Here is a 25313-nt window from a genome sequence, read left to right as displayed (position 1 = left end):
ATCATATTGACTATATTAAAATACACGATTTATGTTTTAAATGTTTTAGTAAGTGCTAATAGTTAAACAAATAAAAAACTCACAATTACAAATCATTATTCCAAATATTCAAACCTATTGTACTTGCCAGCTCATGCGCTCTTGCCAACATTGCTGGAGAAGAAGTGAAGTGTATTATTGCTAATCTTTCCTCCTTCATTTGGCTGGTTCATATCCATCAAAAGATTCAAATCCATAAAAAAAATATCATAATATATTATTCATCCATTTATCTGATTCCAACACCATACCCCAACCTATTTTCCTTCGCTTAGACCTCCATATTCACATTTGGGTGACATACCCTATTATGTTGTTTTAACTTATTAAACTCAACATTAACCAACTAATCTATAATCTCAATAATCTGTATATATGAGAAAAAAAATATTTAAAGACAATAATTTTTTTTTACTTTTTTAAAAAAAACTAAAAGTATATGATTTATAACTTCAGAAGCTTTATACCCTAATATTTTATAATTTAGAGCTACAAACTACATTGCTTTGAATTAAAAACCAAATTTTAATAACAATAGGGTGTTCATAAAGCTCCAACACGTTGACCAATTTGTTTGACACGTCCACCCTTAACAAAAAAAACAATCGGGTAACAAATATGAAATTTTCGTTTTTATGGGCCTAATCCCTAACTCTAAATAAAGAGGCGAGAAGCAGGTTGGTATTGAAGCTAGTTGTGTTTGATTAGTTAAGTTGGTGGCCCAGCTATCCTTACCTTTGATAGTTACTTTAATTTATTCTTATAAGCAATTGAGATATTTATATTGAGCTAACTATTAGCATTTCGATGTTATGCTAGTGACTTTTAGCAGGGAAATAAAGGATAGATAATAAGATGAATCAACATTTTATAGAGGTTAGATCAAATAAAACAACATTATTTAAAATGGATTAGATGAATCCATATGTTAGTGAAAATATTGGTTGTTATGCAATACGCCAATAAGAATATTAATGCTATTAAGATTAATAGTAGCTCCTTCTGGGGAATGTGGATTAGAGTTGGCAAACAATTGACAGTCGATACTCATGGTAGTAACGGGTAACCCAAAACATAACAATTAACATGGTTCGACACTTGACAACCATGCCAGTGGCTTCTTTTGTAGATCTTTGATGTTTTTTTAATAAAAAAAGCTACGACAATTTTGCGAGCGCCCCAAATATTACAAGTGGACTTCACTCACCTGTCACTTTTCTAGCTACTTGCACAATGGGTACTCGCATATCTCGGTACATATATAATCGAGTAACTGGTTAAGTATACCCCTAAATAACACATTATCACAGTTCGATTGCATGTCTTATAGTTATATATAAAAGCCACAAAAAATGATACTAGTTATCTTAAATAACTAAAATATAATGTAACATATAGAAAAAAAATTGGGGATCGCTGGGGATCACCAAATAGTTTAATATGCAATGGATGGTATGAGATTTTGGGATCTGAAGTGTTTCAACCAAGCTTTGTTAGCAAATCAAGGTTGGAGATTAAGCAGAGATACTCTGCTGTTCTCATGGAGTGTTGAAAGCTCGTTATTTCAAAAATTCGAAATTTCTTGAGGCTTTGAGGGGTTTTGATCCAAGTTATAGTTGGAGGAGTATTTGGGAAGCAAAATATTTGTTAATAGAGGGTTTGAAATGGCGAGTAGGTAATTGTGCATCGATCAAAGTGTGGGAGGATGCCTGGCTACCGGGGGAGAGCGCACACTTTGTCCCGACTCCTCTTCCAAATAGCAACCTTGATCTTCGAGTTTGCGACTTGTTGGATGTTGGAAATGGGGGTGGAAGGTGGATGTGGTGAATGAGACTTTCAATGTTGAAGAGCGTCAAATTATTTTAGACATTCCTCTACCGTTGACTTGGCGATGTGACTCTCAATATTGGTGGCCAACTAGTGATGGCAACTATACGATTCGCTTAGGGTGAATGGGTCATGCATGTGCGAACATGGGATTGTTTTTTGGACAAAGAGAAAGATATTTATGGAATATAGTGTGGAACATTGCAGGACCCCCAATTTGTGTCACTTAATTTGTAAAGTGTGCAAGGGGAGCTTGGGTGTGATGGATGTACTCCATAAGCGACACATTCGTGAGCGTAGTACTTGCCCGGTTTGTGGGTGTGAAGAGGAGATCATAATGCACTATTTTTTTTATATTGTACCTATCATATGCTTCTGGCAGGCTAGACAAAGAAGAGTTGGCTACTTTTGGGGCCCTTGCATGGTTCTGCATAAATCGAAGAGTTTTTGAAGGTGATGCTGGGCTGAATGCCGTTGCTACTGGCATAGGCTTTGTAATAAAGCTGAAGATGGACTATGGGATGTACAAAGATAAGGTACGTGGTCTATTTTCTTCGCACAGACACACTGTTGTCTTATCATGGCAGTCCCTTCCAACGTCCTTCTGTAAAATTAAATGTCGACGCTCATGTAATGCACGATAATGGTGTGAGCTTGGGTATGATTATTCGCGATGAATATGGATGCATCAAAGTTGCGGGCGTGAAGAGAATAACATCCAAATGGGCTCCGGAGCTAGCTGAAGCGGGGGCAACGAGATTCGGTCTTGATGTAACTCAAAGGCCGAGTTTTGATCGCGTAATGTTGGAGCGTGATGCATCAAATGTGGTTCGATGTATTCGTGAAAGAAGACAAGGGACATCCCCTATTTCCCTCTTTTATGATGATATCTTTCCACTTTGTTCATCCTTTTTATCTTTTGATTGTGTTTATGTTAAGAGAGTTGGAAAACACAGTTGCTCATTCTGTAGCTAGGTGGGAAGCTGATGTTAATTCAGAGACTATTCGTATGACTTTGTTTCCCAAAGTCTTCAAACTTTCGTGGAACTAGACTTAATAAAAATTTTGGCTCTCTTTTCCCCTAAAAAAAAGTTAGATTGTTATATTCTTTTGGACTTAGTTTCAATTTATTTTATTTCAGTTCAATTCAATTCAATTTAATTTAGTTCGCAATTGAGTCTATCCCAATTGAGTTTAGTTCCTCATCGTCCAAAAAAAGGGGTCTACCTTAGTCGATTAAGTCCTTAGACCTTAGTGCTCAAGGTCAATTTGTCAAGCCTCAAGGGATAGAAAAAAAAGAAAAAAGAAAGGAAAGAAACATAGAATAGAAGAAGTTTGTATCCCTAACTCTCCAAATTCCAATTCGTAGAATTTGCTACGATTACAAGGAAGTTCCTATCTCTCCCTACCGATTACATTTTACCGATTTCAATTCAATTTTTTTCTTTCTATCTACAAAGCTCGATTTCCAGCATCATTCAAATTACTTTTAAAAGGAAAGAAATTGAAGGAATTTTCGACCATTCCAAAAGGTTGAAGGTTCTACTGTACATCACAAGTGATAAGATCTAAAGTTTGTAGTTTAGCATTAGATATTTGTGTTGCATTAGCTACTATATTAATCTGCAAATTACAGCCCAATGTTGAATTTTAGTTGTTGGAGTAATTTTGCAATATTCTTAATTGTGCAGTAATTAGAATTTGAAGATGGATGATACATTGGTTGCTGTACTTTCACTGCTGCTTATGTTTGCTCTAGTTCCATTATTTTTATGGAAACGTCGTCACAATTCTAGAGTTGTTGAAACACCTGATGAAGAGCCTCAGGTTGTGATTATGTTATTATGTTAAAATCTTGTAACATTATGTTATTGTTATTATCTAATGGTGTAATACTTCAGGCTGCTCAGAGGGACAATGTGGTTCGTGCTACTGGTGCTCGTCGTATGCGCAGGAGGCCTGCGGCGAGGGCTAGTACATCTTCAGCTGCAGCTGCTGTTGAAGGTATATCTTTTTGAGATCAATGTTTTATGTTGTATTGTTAACTGTTGTTCTTGTTGGTTGATTTTATGTTTCGTTTGTTTGCGTAAGGGTCTGTTTTTGATCATTAGATGGATGTGAGGTCGATTTGTTCTTCTGCTGGCTAGTGACTAATGCCATGGTTTATCTTTGTTGTTAATGTAGATATAGATGATGAGAGTGATGATGATGGTGCTGGGGAGGACTATGAAGCTAGAGGAACTAGAAAAAGAGATAAGAAACGACAAGAGCGTGAAGCACAAAGACAGGTAGAATAAATTTTACTCGTATTCGTAATAAGTAAATGAGTGTTGTGATATGATGTAAAAAGATTGACCACATCATTTTATCTAACTCTTACCTAAACAATCAATATTATATAAGATATTACCAATTAGCATCTTCAAACATATGTGCTTGAAGCTTGATAACATTATATTTGGATCCTTGGGTATAAATTGTGTGCAAGAACTAAATAGGACACTTATTTGGTGTATATATACCAGTTTCTAAGTGCTATAGCAGAGAACTGTTGGTTACTTACCAGTAGAGGGGAGGAAGTTTAAGGGTTGTGATATTTTTCCTCCACTACTATGTGTTCATAGCTGTTGATATCCGGCTATGCTTCAGTTATTTGTCAAAGTTATTGATTCATTCATTTCCACTTTCTTTATTGTCTGACCCTCTACTTCTTGGAGGCGGAACAAGCTACACGGGACTCAAGGCAAGCTAAGCAAGATCGTTATGCAGAAGCACGAAGAAGGAAAGATGAGGAACATGAAGCGGAAGAGCGTCGACTAGTATGCTTCACTTTTAACCATTTGGACTTTTTTCTCTCTTTTTGAATTGGTCACTTTTTGAATGATGTGACTCTTATGTTTCTAGGAAGAAGAAGCTAAGGCTCGGCAAGCTAAGGAAGAAGCAGCTGCTGCACTAGAGTTTGAAAAGTGGAAAGGGGCATTCTCGATTGATGCTGAAGGCACCACAGAAAATGAAGCACAAGAGAACCAGGATCTACTTTCTGACTTTGTGGAATACATTAAGGTAGGACTATGGTATTTGACTTGTTTGTTACATTTCGAAATTTAATGTGTCTGAAAACCAGTCCTAAATGGTACCTTCCTAATCATATCCATATCTCTCTCTCTCTCTTTTTTTTTTTTTTTTTTTGTTTTCTGGTGCCCACGAGACCCATATCATTTGAGATTATAGTTTGATGTTGCTGTACAGATGATACCATATAGTTTGACTGTATATATTTAAAACACGTGCTGAGAGCATGTTATGTAGATTTATGATTAACAGCCATATCTATGATATTGCTTCGTAGTACATTTTATAGTATCGCTCATTGTTGCAGAAGCAAAAGTGTGTACCCTTGGAAGACCTGGCTGCAGAGTTTAGGCTGAGGACTCAGGTATATCAATCTTCTTCTGTGACTACCTCAAAATTCCTAATTCTTAAGCATACTGGGAAAGTGGGGGACAAAGAAAGTAAGAGATATCAATTGAATTTTGTAGATATTAATTTGTGACATGGCAATGGTGTAGTTTGAACATAGAATTTTTTGTGTTACCATAGTGGATTTCTCTGTTATTCAGACTCATGTACTTGAGTTGGGCACAAGTACGTGCTCAAGTACTTGGTCTTTTTATGAAAAATTCCATGCTTTTGGTCCAAAAGAAAGTGTAAAGTATCCGTATGTTGGATTTATGAGGATCAGACATGGGTAATAAGATATAATGAAGAGTCCAAGTGAGGCAGTTTTATCTTTTATAAATGCATGCCCTATTTGACAGGGTATCCATCTGCTATCTAGTTTTTGACCCTTTGTAGCTCTGTACACTTGATTTTCAACTTGCTAATGTGTGAACTTGTCCTCTACACAGGAGTGCATTAATCGTATAGCCGCACTAGAAAAAATGGGTATGTATTATAGTACTATTTTTTTCCATTTTAGTGTAATTTGTTTTTCCTACCAGCTTTGATTGATTGCATATTTGATATTTGAAAGGCAGCTGAATAGCTGGTTTTATACAATTTTGATAGGTGCACTTGCCATATTCTTTCTGAGCTAATTTTATTGTAGTACATCATGTCTGGATGTTGATTCCCTACTATCCCGCCTGTCTTCCCATTTATGCTTTGTATTTGCCCGTACTGCTTTGGTTTTGTTTATGGAGATAAATTTGCAGTACTGCAGCTAATAGTTTTTATGGTCGGCTGATGCTTAAAAGCTTTTGGCTACTAGCGAGTATATGTTGGTTCACCCCTTTGAATACTAGGTGGAGGTTATGAATTATGTTTTAGATAAAAAAAGAAACTCTCTCCATCCTTGACAAACTTTCGATTAGGTTTCTTTGGACATGCAGTTTAATAGTATTTCTTAGTAGGGAAGTGTAGGCTTTCTGCAAATAGTGTAAGTAAGAATAAAGAAATTGATTGTGTAAGAGAATTAGTGTAGGGCTCCCTCATCACATGGCATAGAGAGATATAGCGTGTGTGAAGAGAGTGTTAGTGACCCCCCATCACATAGGTTGAGTGGGGTAAATCGGTGCTCGAATCCAAGATCTTCAACTTCTTGTGATATACATCAACCACCAAGTCAAGGAAAAAAATGATGTTTTTAGGAATTTTTGTGAGAAAGTATGTGTTAGTGAGAGGGTCCAAATCGCATAGGTTGGCTAGGCTAAATCAGTGCTGGAACCCAAGACCTTTAACTTCATAGGATGACATACTTGAAGTCTTCAACCACCAAGCTAATGGAAAAATTGATGTTTTTAGTAATAAATTTATAGAAAGAAGTGCTATCTAAAAAAAAAAAACTAGGAGTCTTTTTACAATCATTTCAATGGCACAGTTTTTTTTACATTCCCTCATTTATGTAATCACCACAGCCATTCTCATATTGTCTAACACTCTAAACCCTATAAAGCAAAATTGAAAGTAAAACTCTGTGCATTGCGCAAGATCAAATAATAGCTCTATATTTAGAAATTATTTTTTCGCTCTGAAAATTGCAGGAAGGCTTTCTGGAGTCATGGATGACAGAGGAAAATACATATATATCTCACTTGAGGAAATGAAAGCTGTTGCTGATTATATTAAGCGTCAAGGCAGGGTTAGCATCTCACATTTGGCTAGCAAATCCAACCAGTTCATTGATTTGGAGACCAAAGTCCAATATGAGGAGATCATTGGTGTAGATGAAATAGTAGCTGCTTAATTTTCAGACCTCTTCATGGTATAATCATTTCGCTCAACCTAGATGATAGCAGAAGAAGCGCAGCTGCGAACTTCCAAGGAAATAGGTGACTAACTTGTTTCACGTGACGTCTTTGCTCAGTTTTAGTATGTGGCCTTATATAATTTACATGATGTGAATATGAAGCTGGACTAGAATTGCACCTCCAGAAGAAAGAGAATATAGAGGGTAATTTTTTTTTGGTTTTATAGTTATGCCCAACTTCTTGATGTAACACCAACTTAGATATGCTTCTTCCCCTAATTCAAAAGTAATTCTAACAAGGGAATGCTTTTGGTTTGTGTTTATCATGTTGTCATTTTGCAAGTCTAATACATCTTCAGCTGTTTAGTAAATGTATCTATTGCATTTTTGGTACTCCTGGAATAGAATCAATTGGTGCCTTTATTAGGTGTTTGGTTCCACTCTGGAAAGGAAATTCTTGTTATTAATAAGTGTGGGCTTCAGAGTGTAAGTATGTGTTACCATAGGGTTGAGAAGGTGATAATTGGGGGTAAATAGTTACCCTCAACAAATGGAAATTATTACCTCACACTGTTATAAACAACTTCTACGAATTTGGTTTCTTATTTTCTTTTCCAACACTTAAAATATCATACCAAACATGCTTTTAGAGCACTGCTCCATCCTTCATATTTGTTTGCCACATCTTTGTGTAGCTTTTTTTTTTTTTTTTTTGGGGTTGGGGGGGGGGGGGGGGTTATTATATGTTCTTTTGAGTTTTGTCATAGGAAATGGAGATGATGCTAATCTATCTTCTTGGGTCTTCTTCGTCATGTAGTAATTTCGCTGTGGGAATTGCTTCAAGTTTACTCTTGTTTGGTTGGCAAAAGAAATCACGGAAAGTTTCATTTCCTAGAAAGTGTTGACTGGTTTGTTGTTTGGTTGACAAAAAAAATGAGGCAAGTAGAACTTCCCATGAATTTCTAGGGGGGGGGGGGGAAGTAGGTTATTCACTCCTCCCTAGATAAGTAGAAATTCATGTGGGAAGTCGTTTCCCTTATAGACAACCAAAAGATAGTTCTTGGTTCCCATGAATTCAACACCTGAATCCAATTTGTGTATTGAAATTTCATGGGATGTTATACTTTCTTTGATGAACCAAACTAGTTTGAAACTTACTTAGGAAAATACATTGACCTTTACCTTCGAGGCTTCAGGCAACTGAGTGGGGGTAAAATGTATCATAATATATCTACCCCTATTACAAAAATTTCGAGCTGCTATTTGTTCTCTTCTTTCTCTTTTTGTTTTTGTAATTTTTGTTTTGTATAAAAATCAAATTAAGTTAATTACAAATCTTAAGAATTCCTGTTCTCACTCACCTCATATATTTACCACCATTTACCATTCACCAGTGCACTACCACTTCACTCGTTTGACATACATAATTCTACTGGAAAATAGATCTCTCCTCTGCATAATGCATATGCTAGCTTTCTCTTGGTTGAAGTGGACAATAATATTAGTTACAGAGAAAACCCATTTTTGATGGACTTGTGTCGAATCAATCAAATATAATGGAATCCATTTGCAGTCATCTCACCAAGAACAAGGTGATGATGGAAGTGAAGATGAAAGTAGTTAAAATATTCATCTGCTTTGATCGTATGCCACCACTCTTTTTCGGAATGATTTTAGGTAGTGCACATTCTTCCCCATTGAAGAGCAGTTTTTTTGGGAACCCGTCACCTGCTGGAATATTGAGATGCCAAGTTAGCTTCTTTTTGAAGGAAAGTACTGATTGCTGCTTCCCAGGCACCCGTGGATCACGGGGTTTGGACCCATTTGTCTCGGCAATCAGGTAATTTAACCCTTTTAACCCTTGCACGAATATGGTGTCATTAACGTCCTCTAACATTGTTCCGTTGAAAGAATAGGCCTTGTCGTACCCTTGTGATGCCTTGCCTAACTGAATTCCAACAAACCAATCCTGGAAAGCGGTGTCACCCCAGTTGAAGAGGGTCATGCGGGCCGTCCACCCGTTTTTGTAGTCCGCGTCAACATGCCAGTTGATGCTCACCCCACAGTTGTCAGGGCAGGGCATTGGGTCCCATAGGGGATAGTGTTTGATCTTTGACCATGCCACGGCTTTGATGGTCCGGTTGTCAAAGGGCACAAGTAGAGCCTCAGGTGGGAGGAGCATAGCCGGAGCTTTGGGGGTGCATCGGCTCCCTTCTGGGAGGTTGTCGCATCCACAGGCACAGGTGTTGCATGGTACGACTGAGTCGTTGTAGTAGGCTGAAAACGACACACAACATCTGTTTTGCTTCTCCTTTGGACGAGTAATGTTGCATACCACTTGCCAGCTTGCTACTGCCAAAACCTTGGCCTACAACATACAAGTAAGTTGCATATCTGTTTAGAGCTTGTCTAGCATTTACTCAGTTAGTTACAGTAGTTGGAAAATTATGTTTATTGAAGTACCTGCAATCCACTGGGGTCTGGAAACTCGGAGGGTTCGACCCTCATAGGAGGCCCACACTTGTAGTCAGGGTTGAGAACACCGGTGAGCCTCCAGTTTTGTGGTGGGTATAAGGCAGTACGTTTCAAGTCAGGAGGGAGCTTGAACACTTGCAACTGGAAAACAGATCTTGATTCACTCTCATTCATTGTCTTGGGCAATACAGTGCCATTCCTACAACAATAGGGTAACTTGCCTACCTTCTCGTCTTCCTTTTTCTCAGAAGGCAAGTCAGACATCACAGGCTTTTTCTCACAGTTCATCACTTGCGTGAAGTCCATTTCCTGGTAGTACTGGCCTGCAGGTCCGTAGATGCACTGAGCAGGGTCCTTGAGGTGGGTGAAGGCACCTCGCATCGTGGAGATGAACTCTCCTCTCATCCACTCCCAAGTTAAGTTCCAGTGGTCTAGGCGACCCAATGGATGATCGTTGTCCATTGTTACTTGAGCCATGTAGTTGTTACCGTAGGCTTGTAAGATGTCGTACATTATGTTAAGGTCACCCTTTTTCTTTCTTGAGAACTTCACCTTGGGGTTCACCTTGAACTTCTTGTCCTTCCGGCAGCATAGATACATGTTGCTTTCTGTTGAAACACATTATATGACACATGATTAAGATGTTAGTAAAGACCTAAAGTGATAAAATATCACAAGCTGTGAATTACTGATGTCAGGAGTACCCCATATCAAAGTTCATGTTCATGAGGTAAGAAATATACCTTGACCTTTTTTAACTTATTACATTTGCCTTTCGATTTCTTTTTACTAGTATCAGAGACAATATAATGTGAGGTATTAGATTTTCATTGCAATGTGTATATTACATGATATCAACTTTTTATAAATATATAACTAGATATAGTAATAGTCAAATTTGGTACGGAAGACCACGAAACAACAAATATAGCAAGTAAATATAGAAAGATAGGAAATACTCTACAAGTTGGAGAAAGATGATTTTCTTTATCTATTGGATTAATATGATCTAGGTAACATCTAAAATGCACCAAAATACACTGCAAATAAACATATAAGCCAAAAATCGAAAAACAATGCACCAAGATAATCTCGAGGGTGCCTCTTGGGATTTTTAAAATCCTTGAGAAGCACAGATTATTCTCAATTGTTTCGTATGAGTCTATGAGATGTATATACGTGAATTTTTGCCTTCTTGTATCCTATCGTTCTTTAATTTATTGTATTATATCGTTCTTGATTCTCATGATGGTTAACTAATAAAGTTGTGCATCTTATGTGTTAGATAGAATATGTCACGCATCATACATTGCATTTTGACAGCATAATACGTGACCTATATTAACTTACTGCGTTTAGAGGGAGCAGGGCACTTGAAACCATCATTTTGAAGCTTGATGGTCTTAGGCATAGGCGTTCCTGGAGGCTTGACCCCAAATTGCGTGCCCTTAAGACCGACCTTCACCGAAATCTGGTTAAAGTCCCCGGCTGTGTCGATGGCAGTCTTGAGATCGGCTTGTGGATAGCCTCCGATTGTGGTACCATTGACACCCACTTGTGCTGGAAATTCATCCCCATCCACCAAAACAGCTCCATTAGCGGACACCAATAGTTCTTTATGATGGAACCCAATGAAGACCTTCCATGTCTTCAACTCGGTGCTCCCCATGTTCACGAGCTGCACTTGTGCCTTAAATGCCCACGATTGGGCTGTTGTGTTCTTGACATGGGGGTACTCCTTCTCGCGCCCTAAGAAGTCGTAGGAAAGATATATACCATCACAATTTTGAGCTTGCTTAGGGATCTTTGGAGGCGCACCCCCTCCGTCTGTGCCCGTGCCTGACCCTGTATTAAAGGCATCCGACCCTGTAGTTTTTGGGTCTCCAAACTCGTCAACATCTTTGTCTTGGGCTGAACATACCTCAACTAATGAAAATACAAATATACTTGTTATGGCTAACAATAATAATGTCCTCCATGGTAGTCTTGTTGAAGTTCTAAGGCTCGTTTTCATCGCCGTACCACCTCTTGTTTATCCTAGGGGATGCGCGTAAGAGGTTGTTAATAGTTTTTGTACGTTGTTGAAAACATGCAAGGGGATGGTGCACCGGAGACCGGACACCTCGCCGAAGGACAAATGGGTGACGGGGGTTGTGTGTATGTGTGTGTGTGTTGAGGGGGTTGGTTTGAGGGAGGTGGAAATGGTGAGAAAATGGGGAGTTCAAAGGAAACCCCCCAAAGTGAAGGTGAGAAATTGGTTTTTCTAGGGAGAGGAGGAGAGATATGACACTTGGGAATTCTTGTAATGTCAAAATATAGTTAAGTCTTTTCTCTTCCTCTAGTTTTTAACTAACTTAACGGAGGGATCTTTTATAAAATCAGGTTTTACTAATTTCATGGTAGGGAGAAATAAGGGGAGATGTATAGGAGTTGAAAGTTTGTTGGATATCACATAGACCATGAAATTTGTTGGTCTTTTCATGATCATTGGAGTCTTGATAAAAAAAACAACTATGCTTTTGCGCAATTTTACAAGTTCGATGTGTATTAAAGTTTTAAACATTAATTCATCTAGTCCAATTTCATACTTATATTATTAATTCACATTTTTTCCCTCTCAAAAATGAAAATAAACTAGCGCTAGATATTAAAGTATATTTTTATACTTAACTACTTATATTAAGTATTTAGTAGTGATCTTCGAATGTGATTATATTTATACAAAATAATGGAACAATGTGTAATTTTAATATAGGAGTATTTAATAATTTTCTCTTTCCTCATTGATTAATTCATACTACATTTTCCCTATATTTTTCTCTTTCCTCACTAATTAATTCATAATACGATTTTCCTAGTGAGGCTAGGTTGAATTATATAAATTGAAAAATGGCATTATATATTATCTTGTGCCACGTGGTGATGAACTCACCTTTGCCAAGGGAGTTTGAGATCGTTCTAACGATCTGAGCATTCTCCATCTCTCCTCTTTTTTTTTTCTCTCTCGTATTTCGTGAATGATTTTTTATTGTCTCTCTTCTCATGATCTATAAATTGGATCAACCATTAGCCATACTCTTATACTTTACGCTTTTTTTCTTCCAAATTGTTAATACGGCAAAATGGGTTTGCTTATTCAGACATGACCACGTCGCATAATTCAATCATGTGGTGTTACACAGGAATGGGGGAGAAAAAAATTTATGTGCTCACAAAATCTCCCATTCTAAACAAGGTTTATAAAGGCGAAAGTCCAAGCATGCACAATCAAGATGATGTTTGCTGTGTTGGATATCTAAAGTAAGGCCAATTCAATACAACCAACTGGTGAAGCTTTTGCGATTTCTGATTGTTATATATTTGAAGTTATCACATTAGAAAATCGGAGACAAGAGTATTGAATGTGAGAAAGTAACAAATAATCACGGTGATTTATGACTAGTGCATATCACAATGACAATGAGAATTTTGTCATTTTTAAGAATAAAAAATTAGAAAAAAGTTATAATCCGGATACCCCTGATTTTCTTGGAAAATTCCTGAAATGCTTATAACTTTCTCCAAATTACACAAAAACGCCCTTCTGATATGTTATTATTCACATATCATCGTAATTATGTAGTACAAATTGGCCATCTTTACTTCATACACACATAACTCCTCTTCATTTGGTCTACTTTAACGCATATTTCTCTTATTGGATGTTCTAAAATTCTTCATTTCAATAATTCATAACCAGGAAATTTCAAGTGTTTAGTAAATAAACAATGAATCCGTTTTTGAAGAGACGGTCTTTTATACCAGGGAAAGGAAATTTAAGTTTGGAGGACAGCAGGGGGTCAAAAAAACAACAAAAAAGAGAGTGCAAGAATTTCCATTCATGTTGAAAGTAGTTCTGCAAGAGCATTTACAGAGTTACAATCCACCAGCAGTGGGCAGTATATATTCATAAATATTGTAATGATACAAAGAATGCTCAAGATGTACACAACAGACATCAATCCTCTATGGATTACATGTAGCCTAATTCAGCCATGAGATTTCTATGATACAATTATTTGTTTTTCACCCAAAAAAATTGAAAAAAAATGTGTCCGTATTTGGTAGGTTCTTTCTCAACCGTGACCAAAAAATTGTACATTTTTCTTGCTATGTCTTCTTTGCCTGAAAATGATACAAGACTTTACATCAACAAAATGATCATTAACAAAGAAATTTATCAGCACATTTTCAGCCTTTCAGGTCTAACAATGACATCTAAATATGAAATTCGACCTCAATGACGCAGTTGATTAGATGAAATCACTATATTAGATACGTTACAAGAATATTAGCAACTTAATCGTTTTGGAAACACATTAGAACCTTGAATATAAACCCGGGTGTCCTCGATAATTTCCACTTATTTGGAGCTCTTTACATGAACAATTGAGCAAGAAAATAGCTGAAGTGTACCCAAAGCCAAGTACACAGACTACACACGGAACTATGGAAGTATGAGTGCATCTTAAGTGTGTCTTAAGATGACTACACATTTTGAAGAATTTTTTTTACTTTTCGCTTCAAAATGAAAAAGACTAACAAAAAAATGATTTTTACTTATTGATAGGATGATTTTTGAGTGACATCAAGATGACATTAAACATAAACAGGATTGAGCTTTACTTACTAAGATTTTCACATCTAGTCAATCATGGCCTCATGATGTGGCTTATAGTTCAGTTTATACAATAAGCCAGTCTTAACAATGTGCCTCATTCAAATGTATAGTTAAGACTATGAGCAATAGCTTATCATTTGCATTCCCTTTCTGCTATGTTCATTTACTAATTGTAAAAAAGTGAAATTCCAGGACTTCGCAAGCAAAGAAAGCTACCTGTTTTAGATACTTTTTATGTAGCTTCATTGCATTGGCGCAAGCTTTCTTGGCATCTAGATCTCCAGCTATATCGTTCAAAATCTGAAAAATGCAGGACAAAATAAAATTTTTAAGTTTGATAAAAGAACTTCCTTTTACAACATTCATGCTAACTATAAGTTGTTAGTGTATACAATTTTTTTTTTTGGTTCTTTATCTTTGATCTCTCAATTTTCGTACTCATAAATTTACAGAGACGAACCTTTACAACATCATCCAGACCACGAGCTTCTTTAAGTAGTTTTGGGCTCTTCTCTTTCAGTACACTGACTACAAGGAACACAGAAATGGGGAGGGGAGCATCGTCCTTTGCTCCACTTTTCAGAACTTCTCTTTCATACTTTCCGTAATGCCGAATAGACTTTGGTTTCCCTTTAGACCCCTCGGCACAGTCGCTGGTGGATTCAGGCTCTTCGTACACCAAAAAAAGTTCAGGATCGTATTCTAAAGCCCACATCATCTGTTTAGCAAGATTCAACACCGACAAGTTGAGTCTGAATAGAGTCGTTCCATTATAGTAACAAAAAGTTCCAATATGAAACAAAATAAAGAGGAAAGGAGAAAAACAGCATTAATAATACTACCTCCGTACTTTTTTAGTTGCACCATTTGGTTTGGTGGCACTATTCATCAATCAACTTTGTTAAGTTATCTCGCATTATTATATAAGAAAAAACATAGTCAAGTGGGGTCTTGTTAGATTCGTCTCAATGCGAGGATTCCAAATATCAAATTTTTATATTTTTTACTTGCACCCAATAAGAGATATAAACGTTCAAAGAATCGTCTCGGCAAATGTGAAAAAGCAAATGGTGCAACTAAAAAAATACAGAGGTAGTATTCAATAAGAAACCACCACAACAAAAAATACCTGAAATAAAAATAATCCATGGTTAACTAACAATAGGAAGATACAAATACACAGACGTCCATGAACCCACTCCAATATTTGTATCCATCTTCAATAATTTGTATCTTCCTATTTAGACTCTGTTTTGTTTGATGGATAACATTTTTAAAAAGAAAATGATTTTCCATGGGCAAACACAATTATAGATTAAGTTTCCTTTGTATGGTTTGTTGCATGAAAAGTCGGAGAGAAAAGGAGAATGAAAACGGAAGGTAGAGAATCGATTGGAGGAGAGAAAGAGGAAGGTAAGGACTAAGAAAAATGGAGAAATATGTGCCGATCCTTCCTTTGTTTCAATGCCTTTCGCCAAACCACACTCTCTTAGTACAAGAAACAAGTTAAGCAAGCAACCACAGAAATGCCAAAAAACTAGGGAGCTCAGTTGTACAAACAGGACTGGAATTTTTCTAGAACTTTAGGTATCTGCATCAAACATTGCTCTTTTTTCCCGCAAGACCCCTTATATTAAGAACAACTAGGTCCTTCGGTTGCATATGAGTTATCCTGTCTTATACACTCTTGAAAAAGAAGACATCTGCGTGTTTCCTAAGTTTACTTGAACTTTGACAATACATATCGAAAAATTCTGGCCTCGACATGCACTTAGCAGTTTGGTACACAATCTCATGCACAGAAGTCCAATGGTTGTTTAGGTGCAGTTAGGAGGAGTCTAAGGCATTGTTTGATTCATGTTAAGTCAGCGTAAGATTCCATCAGAGTGAACAAACTATCTGCATTTGGTTGGTGAAGTTCCTTGGATCTTCAACTTTCCTTATTCTTTGACCAACTGTGCTGTACAATAAGTAGCTGCCTTTCAAGAGGGTGGGTCATTGCCTATTCTCCAAGAAAAAACACATCATGAACAATGCATATAACTCCCCAACCATAATATCATCATTTGCTGTGTAATTAAGGTCATGCTTCTGTTCTGCTTGTTCTTTAATTTTCTCTGCTCTGAAAATAAGGAATTTGATTCGCCTTCCAAATGTAGAATTTGAATTGTACTCTCCTCTACAATTGGGAAAACTAGCCAATTATATAAAACAAACTAGTCGACTCTCGACTTACCAAGAGGAAGTTGTGATGGGATCTTGAGCTTCCTTATAGTTGACCACCTCAAATTTAATCCTAAAGGGGTCCCTTTTTCTATGATAAATGGGCCACTTTTTAAGCTGAAGGGGTCACTTCTATACACAGTCACCTTTTGCCTTAAAGGGATCACTTCTACTATAAGTGACCTCTTTAGGACAAAAAGTTACCTCCAACTTACCATAAACTATTCTAAGGCGCCTTATATGGGATTTTGTAAAATTTGTTCCATATGCCAACTAGCTTTGCTAGTTAAGTAATTTATTTATGAAAAGACTCAAAATTCTTATTGACTGCAGTGGTCACAGAATTATTGCTCAGCTGCAGGAAAGAGAAGGAAAAAGACTTGACACAATTAGAGCTTTTCAAAACTGAAAGTTCTGTAAAGTTTAAATCATTGAGTGATACAAGAAACGATTTTATCTAGTAGCATGTTTGTGTGAGCAAGTTGAGAGAAAGTGCCAATCATAGTGGAAAACGCAGGAAGAAAACGAAACATGATATAACAGCTTTCACTTGAAAAAAATTCGTGGGTAAGATAGGATTCTAGAATATATATATCTTATACTCCACCAAATAATCTCAGAGCATAGAGAAATCAAGATTAAAATAGATGTTACAGGCATACCTCCCAAAGGTACAGAGAGTCACCAAAAGAAAATTCTCGGCGAAACAAAACCATAAGCATTCGAATGGCGAATAGATAGTCACCTCCACCAAGTGTCTCTGTTATCAAAAGGGAGTTCCATTAGTATGTCATCATAATTAGGAATTTTTTCCCTCTGATAAATCATAACTGGGAAACATTTCACCGATGCATTTAGAATGAGAAAAGGATAATACAAAATCCCAATCTGGATTTAAGTAAAATCTAAATCTTCATAACAAAAATAACTGATCCTAGATCTGTCCAGTGAAATGTACTATTCCTCTACACTCCTTTATTTCAGTAACTTGATAACTCTCTACACGAGAGAGGAAAAGGAGCTAAAGGTTGATAATTTTTGCAGAACAGGAAGGTATACATGTTGTGGAAATCAAATGTTTTTGATTAAATGATTTTATTATAGAGCAGAACAATAAAAAAAATTACTCGTACCTAGATGCTGATGAAGTTTCGGATCAACAACTTGAGTAATTGTTGCTAGGTTACTAAGCTGTGCCTCTACCCCAACAGATCTGCCAGTGGATCTGAAATTTCCTCGCTTTAAAATTTCAAATTACAAAACATTTTGTAAGCAACTGCACAAAATTTCATGACATTTGAACTGAAAAGACATGACCTCTTGAAATGAAGAAAGGGGCACAACTATCAAGGGCACATGCTTTATTAAGTAAGTGGGTGGCTCGAGAAAGGGAATAAAAGAGAGGATTCCCACATTAGGGTATCCTATTGCTGTTTGTATTTTGTAAGCATAAGATTAATATTTGGCTGTTTAGTGTTTAGGCAACAAATTTTTTGAAAGTACTAAACAGAACAACAAGGAATCATACCAGTCTCCGCATAAGGCGCTCAAAGCACCAAAAGGCATCAGCTTCGTTGTCAAGGAGAATTATCATAGGGGAGCAAAGATCACTCATTCCTACACTTAGATAAACAAAATATCAGAATGTGCATCTTCTCCAGGTTTCAGGAACATCACTATTTGTCCCCTGTTTCAAAGCACTAATTTCTTGTATTGCCCAGGGTATGCCTGGCTTCAGCTATATTACTTATCTCAGGAAAATTTTCCTTAGAGGAGTGGATTTTCTTTGTTTATTTAGTGATGAGTGGAAATTTATTTTTCCAAGGATAGAAAACATTTTCCTCCCTATTTCTTACCTTCCTCTTTCTCTTATTTATCATCTTCCAACGTTCTCATTTTATCCTCCTCTAACTTTTCTTTTCTTTTGACAAAGAAAAACAAAGTAGTGTATTCCAGTGAAAAATGTAATTTTATGGAAAATCATTTTTCCATTAAAAACGTTTCTAGGGGAAAAACCATAGACTAAAGTACGCTATCCCCTCCCTTCAACACCCACACCCCTCAAAACCAAAAGGGAAATTCCCACCGGTAACCATGGAACAATTGCAATGGTAAACCGTTTTTCTTTTGAGTTTCAAAAATAACCCTATACTTAGTAATATTATACAACTGTGACATTAATGATGGTTTAATCGTTATTTCAACCATTAGTATTATTAGATTTTTCTTCACTATGATGAAGTATTGAAGAACATTTTATTTGTATTAGCTAATGTTGGTTAATCTGGGTTAGGTAAACCAATAATACTAATGGTTGAAGTAACGATTAAACCATCATTAATGTCACAGTTGTATAATATTATTAAGTATAGGGTTATTTTTGAAACTCAAAAGAAACACGGTTTACCATTGCAATTGTTCCATAGTACAGGGTTACCAGTGGGAATTTCCCAAACCAAAAAGGAGGAGAAAATATATTGGTTATATGATAAAACTTTAATGTTCTAGGACAGAATAAGAAAAGGTGTCAGCAATTCAGCACCGTCATTCATTCTTAGCCCTCATACTGCCTGAAATAATTTGTGAGCTAATCCTGTTAGATCAGGTACAACATACATGTGATTGGCTCTCATGCCCAACTGACCTCACACCTAAAGACCAAACCCTCAATTTTTCTAAAATTAGACAAATTTCCTGGATATGGGTGTACATTGAGACAACATTGGTAACTTTTAAGAGGTCTGGAGGCCTGAAGTCAAAAATATGACAAATGCACAACAAGCATAAACCATCAACTTGTATGCCAGAGCACCTTAGCATGTGAGTTGTGACACCTTTATTGACGTAACAACAAACAACTCACTTCTGGATCTTGAATCATTATCCCCAACATAATGCTCATTATGTAGGCAGAGCAAAGTTCGCTTAAGCACTTTCTTGCTAACAACACTAAGAAATTTCTATAATGCTCAAGTTCCAGCCAACTTTTTGATGACAATGGTATATCAGATATCACTGCAAGTCTGTAACTCAAGCCACCGAATGTAATATATAAATATAACACAGATAAAGCTTAACATAAAACTTAAAAGTTCAACCTTCAGTTCAGCAAGGCTCAAACAAAGAGGAGTTAGATAATAACTAACCTTGGCAGTACCCAACATCTCCGTCTATCCAGGCATAAACAGACAATACATCCCAAAGTTTAGCAAGATTTTCTTGCTTCTCATAGAAGATGAGAGCCCTGTCAGTGCGTTTCACGTCGAGACCTAGCATAAGTATTTTACAAGAAATCATGATACTCGAAGATAAGGTAAAGGTTCATTTACGGAACTACTTGCAAGGAAATAATTCATAAAACAGACAAAAAGATCCAGACCTAAGGGAGTAATGACAATATTCTTATATCTATTTGAAGCACTACATGTCATCTCATCATCTTAGATAGCGAACAAATTATCGAGTCAGTTTAAAAAAAAGAAAAAAGAAAGGAGGCCACTGCAACATAGAATTGGTGACACAATTTTAAGATTGTGACGGAAAAACATTTCAATCAGAATCACTTGATGTTGAAATATGCCTTGAATTATCTGGTTCTAGGTTTAACTAAGCATGAGGGTCTTGCTCAGTCTACCTCTATTATTCTGTATATTATACCAGTGTGTTTAGGTTAATTACAAGGATACTATATATTCTTTCTAATTAACTTCTTCTATTATTCTGTAATCTGAACTCTCTCTCCCTCAAGATAATAAAATTGCTTTCCCCTTTGCATATGGACGTAGCTAAAACATTGTTAGTGAACCACGTTAAAGTAGTGTGTCGATTGTTCTTTAATTCTCGTTGCTATATTGCTTTTGTTATAACAATTGAACTAGAGGAACATATGAACAATCAAGATGTTCCAAAGCCTTTTGTCGGTCTCCACATTCAGGGTTACGTGTCTAGTCATAAAGGAACATACAAGCTATCAAGCATAGAGAAAGCATGAAGAAGTTACTTTTCTAGAACGATGACACAAACTTGAGATTGTGTGGGGGTAACATTCAAGAACAAAGCAATTTAATGAAAGGAGAAATGTATTGGTAAAATAGGGTTACTAATGCCTTTGGATAGTTTTCGCCTTCTAGCCAGAGGAACATGCTGAACATCAAGAATATGATAGAGTCAAAACAAAAATTCTCATGTCCACGTAATTCCAAAGCTGCAGACTCTCACAGATCTTCACATGGATCCTATTGGCACGTAGAAGTTAGAACTGACAGTAAACTTGATTTCCAGTTACTATGACAGTTTAACGAACAAGTTGGTAACATTTCTCATAAAATAGCATATTTTATACAGCACCAACCTATTTGATGTAAAGTGAGCTTCCATTGAATCTCTTTCTTGGACATCGGAACATCATTCTTTGCTGCATTATTCACTCCTGAGCCACTGGTATCGCCAGCAGCAGTCGCAGCGCCAGCATCATCTCCTAGATTTGTTTCTAAGAGTACCAATGGATCCAGAATAGCCTCTCCACGGTCATTGATTATGGGGGCTGTTATAAATCTACCACTGCCAATAAGGGGAAACATCTGATGGCACTCCTCTTTCCACTGAGCATACTGCACCCTGCAAATGTACACAAACGGATGTTAACTGAGCAGCGATTGCACAAAACTATATTCCGCATGACATTGCAAAAAGATAAAAGTATACTGTAACAAAAATGTAACATAAACTACATATTGAAGCATGTATCCTCCGGAAAAAGTGGTAGAACAGTATATATTTGGCAGATAGCAAATAGCTATTAATTAGCTAATAGTTCATTCTTGTTAACTTATTCGACCAACTAACGTATTTAGCTTTTCGTATAAAGATATTTCGTACAATTGAAAAGGTCAACTGTCATCTGTCAGCTAGCTAATTAATTACATTGAAAGAAATTTAAGATTGTCGAAATAATTTGGCCAACTGTCATCTTTTGAAAAGGTTCGGCTAGTTTGGGATAAACTTGTCATATCAATCCCAGAGTTACTATCCTTCATCTTCTTGAAAAATTTAAGGATTGAACTTGAACCTCCATACCAATCAACCAAGACCAGCTGTTATAGGCTTGACACAAGCCTCTAAAACTACAACCTTCTCTTATTTTTTACCCAAAGCCCTTTGTAAACAGGGCTGTAGATTATCAATAGCAAGTTGGAAACTGAAACACAAACAAATTTCAAAGTGGAAAATTAAAAAAAGAATCAAAATAAAATTCAACAGCAAAAAGGAGCTGGAGCATGAATTCTAGAACGTGCACAGCAGTAATTTTTTCCAGCAGCATACAGGCAATAAGTTCAACGAGCATAGCCAAAATCTAGAAGATTCATAGGAAATCTCCAGATGTAGGGCTGAGGCATTTGTTGACACCACCACAGGGCACATACCTATGGTAATTGAAGTGCGTTCTGATAAGCCATATATTGATATCATGAAACATGATTATGGTTGATTATGAAACAGCTAAAATAGAATGCTAAAGAAAAAAAGAAGCTGATGGAATGTCAGACAAGAGCCAGCATCATAAGACTCCAGTAACACGCCTCAGAAACATTAACAAAAAGAGAAGCATGAACCAAACATATAGTGAGGTCCTACTTCCATATGGCCAACGAAATTAAGAATATCGCTTGCAACAAAAATACGTATATGCAAGAAAGACTTGTGTAATTTGACTTCTTGAGAATTCATCCTTAAACCCACCTCAGACTTACTTAAGCCAACCAATATGCTGTAAAAGTCTGTAAGCACCATAACATAGTTTCATATCATATCTAAAGTATCAGAACTGGATAGAAATCCTTGGTTCAGAATCTAGATTTTAGATATTTGATTGTACAACATGTGCAGATCACATCTTATACTTTGTTGTAGTTAGATAGTGTAGCCTGCATATTATGTGCTACCGCAATACGAAGTAATAAATAGCATTTTGTAAGCTCCTTAGAGCGCTAATTTCTCTCCTGCAACAAACACAAACTTTCTAGTTCCTACTTTCTTCAAGGGACAATAAGATATAATTCAAATTTAGAGAAAGTACTATAAAAGTCATAGGTAAAGAACTACCTCCTCCGCTGCCGTATCTGTGATCGCTCTTCGAATGTGCTCCTTGGATCAAAACATCCAAGCAGGAATTCCCAAACCTCTCCCCTAATTGATGGATGGACTCCCTAGTAAGCAAAATTACACAGATAAGATACCCTAGGTTACATCATTGTTGCCATGGAAATTCTTCATAAGATAAGACCGAACTTAAGATGCTCTAAGTCTTACATCATGTTGAATTCCTCGATGCCTATTAGTAGAAGGATATAGTCGTCAGCAGAGAAACAAATATTTCAGAATCTAAGAAGTTGACCACAAGTTCTTTTTTTAATATAGAAGAGTGGATGGTTGATCACAAGTTATAACTTATTGTGTTGCAAATATATATGAAACACAAGAAACAGTTTTTATTTGCGGATATGCAACAATGGCAAACAGAAGGCGTAAAATGTAATACTTTTCTGTGCAAATGACCTTGTAACTGTAAAAAGTATGATCAATTTCTTGAAAGGACTACAAGTCTTAGAGCTATAATAATTGGACAAAGTGTGGAGCTGGGTATAACAGCAGCATACATAGAATTAACACAAGCTTCTCATTAAACTTACCCCACGATGTATCCTACCAAGCGTCTTGCTTATATCGAGTTGGCCATCCGGAGAAAAAGCTGATTGCCATTTCCTCACACTCAATGTTTTACCAGCCTGAAAAAAAAAAATAACATTAGTACTCGTCTACACTAATCAGTGACAAGTCCTGCGAAACAATCATGCTTTCTACACCAAAGTTCATAAGAAAGATAAACTCCACAAACACTAATCATTCACTTCAAATGCAATCTAATGAATTGAATACAAAGAATAAAACCACAGCCATTGCATTCAAATGAAGTATAGTATGCCCAAAGACATGGATAAGTGCATAATAAGAGTCACATTCTAAAAAGACCAAAAAGACCAGTAATTTTTACTCATGGCATAGGCAGTTGCCTGATTATATAGTCTGTTGACAACACAACAGATCCCTACTAATTCAATCATCACAAAACTCAGCAAAACAATTTCATCAACACATCTACCTAACAAAACAATGACAGCATTCAACATTGCACCAACTACACACAATTTTAATTCTATTGCAACCATTTCAATTAGCAGGATCACAGAATTTGAGAACAAAACAACAGCCAGATCAAATAAACAGCATTTTGAATTACTAATAATTAAAAAATGAAGTAACAAATCAACAAACCTTGATCCTGAACTTGGTCTTTGGAGCATCTGTAATTTCAGGTCTAACTTCATAATAAGAATCTGCAGGTTGCCCAGGATCCCTCCACATCATCTTGAACCAAACCCAAAAAAAACAAAAAACCCCAAATTTGTTTCTTTACACCTCAAATCAGAAAAATCAGTTCTTTTATTTTCTAGCTTAAAAAAATTGCATTGAACCCAACACCCTGAGCTTGGAATTCCCAACAATCAGAATCACAAAAACCTCAAATCCCACAAATGGGTTGAGAAAATTATGGGAACCCAGATCAGGAGTTGGGTGAAAAGACAAAATTTTTAAAGAAAATACAAGAAAAAAAAATCCTCTCTTTCTAAGAAAAAACGATATTTTTCCTTTATTAGGCAAATGATTTATTCTCAATGGTACAATTTCCGGGATGTTTCTTTTTAGGGTGTAATTGTTCAAAGAATGGGAGGATGTCCTAAACTGATTCTCGTTCTCTCTCCTCTCTTTCTCTCTCTGTGACTTTTCTTCTGTATCTATGGTTATTATGGATATAATATTTATTATTACAAGTTTTTTAGTAATTGATTATGAGAATTCAGTCAAATTTATGGTTATTTTTTTGGGTTTTGACTAATTATTGATATATTTTCATTGAAAATGACTAGGAAAGAGAACAATACTGGCGTCAGAGTATTGAGACCGCTTATTGACTCGCCATTTTCGCGGGCATTTGTAAGTTTTTATTTTTATTTTTCTTCTTTGCTTTTCATTTCTTTTCTATTTGGATTCTGGCCATATTAATCTGCCTTGTCAAAACTCGAAAAAGTTCATGCCTCTTCCTTTCTGTTCTGGCCTTCTCCCAACATCTTATCCTAGCCTAGGATCGGAGTCGGAGTCGGAGTTGGAGTCGGAGGTATTAGAGCTTGGGCACGGGGTGAGCTGAATATCGGGCCTCGTAACAAGTTAAGAAATAGTCGTGTCGTATAGGGCTCGTGTCAAAGTTTTAAAAGAGGGCTACTCATTGAAAGGTCTACCTATTTTGTTGGGTCATATCATGGTTGCATTCTTTACATCAGAGTTTTTCTTTTTCTCTTTTAGGTAGAAAATAAGGGTCCAACCTGTTGTACTCATTTAGAGTTCATATGAATTTCAAAAACGATGTTTGTATAGTATTGTACTATCAAGCGCTCGTGTTGCGTCGAATCAAACTAGGCCAACTCGACCCATGAATATAGCTACATGCATTAGCTAAGGGGCCGACCCCTTGTACTCGTGTCGAGTTCATACTGAATTTCGAAAATGATGTTTGTGTCGTATCGTACGTTATTAGTATGCCACTCATGTTGTGTCGAATCAAACTCGGCCAACCCGACTCATGACCAGCTATAGTTGTATGCAGTTGTGCACTAGTCTGGCGTGTGTACAATACATGCACCGAACTAGATGCATTTTTTCACCCATGAGGCCATGACAACTTAGAAACACTAAGATTACTCCACTTAAAATTACTCGACCTTACCA

The 25313-nt window shown here is 36.5% G+C and overlaps 3 protein-coding genes across 4 annotated transcripts; 1 reads left to right on the top strand and 2 right to left on the bottom strand.

Moving 5' to 3' along the window:
- The first annotated feature begins 3131 nt into the window (after positions 1-3131).
- LOC104907066 (DDRGK domain-containing protein 1) lies at positions 3132-7485 on the top strand. Of its 2 annotated transcripts, none has more exons than XM_010695928.4 (9): positions 3132-3398; positions 3558-3693; positions 3768-3870; positions 4051-4154; positions 4584-4685; positions 4771-4929; positions 5246-5302; positions 5775-5811; positions 6909-7485. In XM_010695928.4, exons 2-9 carry the CDS (start codon positions 3574-3576, stop codon positions 7109-7111), a joined length of 885 nt encoding a protein of 294 aa, XP_010694230.1. In that variant the 5' UTR covers positions 3132-3398; positions 3558-3573; the 3' UTR covers positions 7112-7485. The 2 variants fall into 2 exon arrangements, with proteins under 2 accessions (XP_010694230.1, XP_010694232.1); XM_010695930.4 differs by having other exon boundaries at positions 3132-3405.
- Positions 7486-8687: 1202 nt separating this feature from the next.
- On the bottom strand, positions 8688-11712 carry LOC104907065 (COBRA-like protein 10). Its single transcript, XM_057393906.1, has 3 exons — positions 10940-11712; positions 9578-10197; positions 8688-9482 (listed from the first exon to the last, which is right to left on the bottom strand). Exons 1-3 carry the CDS (start codon positions 11601-11603, stop codon positions 8688-8690), a joined length of 2079 nt encoding a protein of 692 aa, XP_057249889.1. The 5' UTR covers positions 11604-11712.
- Positions 11713-13446: 1734 nt separating this feature from the next.
- LOC104907064 (rab GTPase-activating protein 22) lies at positions 13447-24395 on the bottom strand. Its single transcript, XM_010695926.4, has 11 exons — positions 23805-24395; positions 23162-23257; positions 22575-22678; positions 20824-21089; positions 19619-19741; positions 18001-18089; positions 17606-17711; positions 17135-17232; positions 14710-14967; positions 14466-14549; positions 13447-13753 (listed from the first exon to the last, which is right to left on the bottom strand). The coding sequence occupies exons 1-11, from the start codon at positions 23895-23897 to the stop codon at positions 13739-13741; spliced, it is 1332 nt and encodes a 443-aa protein (XP_010694228.1). The 5' UTR covers positions 23898-24395; the 3' UTR covers positions 13447-13738.
- Positions 24396-25313: the final 918 nt, after the last annotated feature.

This window comes from Beta vulgaris, chromosome 4 (assembly GCF_026745355.1).
Source record: "Beta vulgaris subsp. vulgaris cultivar EL10 chromosome 4, EL10.2, whole genome shotgun sequence".
Taxonomy (NCBI): Eukaryota; Viridiplantae; Streptophyta; class Magnoliopsida; order Caryophyllales; family Amaranthaceae; genus Beta; species Beta vulgaris.
This window is presented reverse-complemented; position numbering and strand designations above follow the sequence as displayed.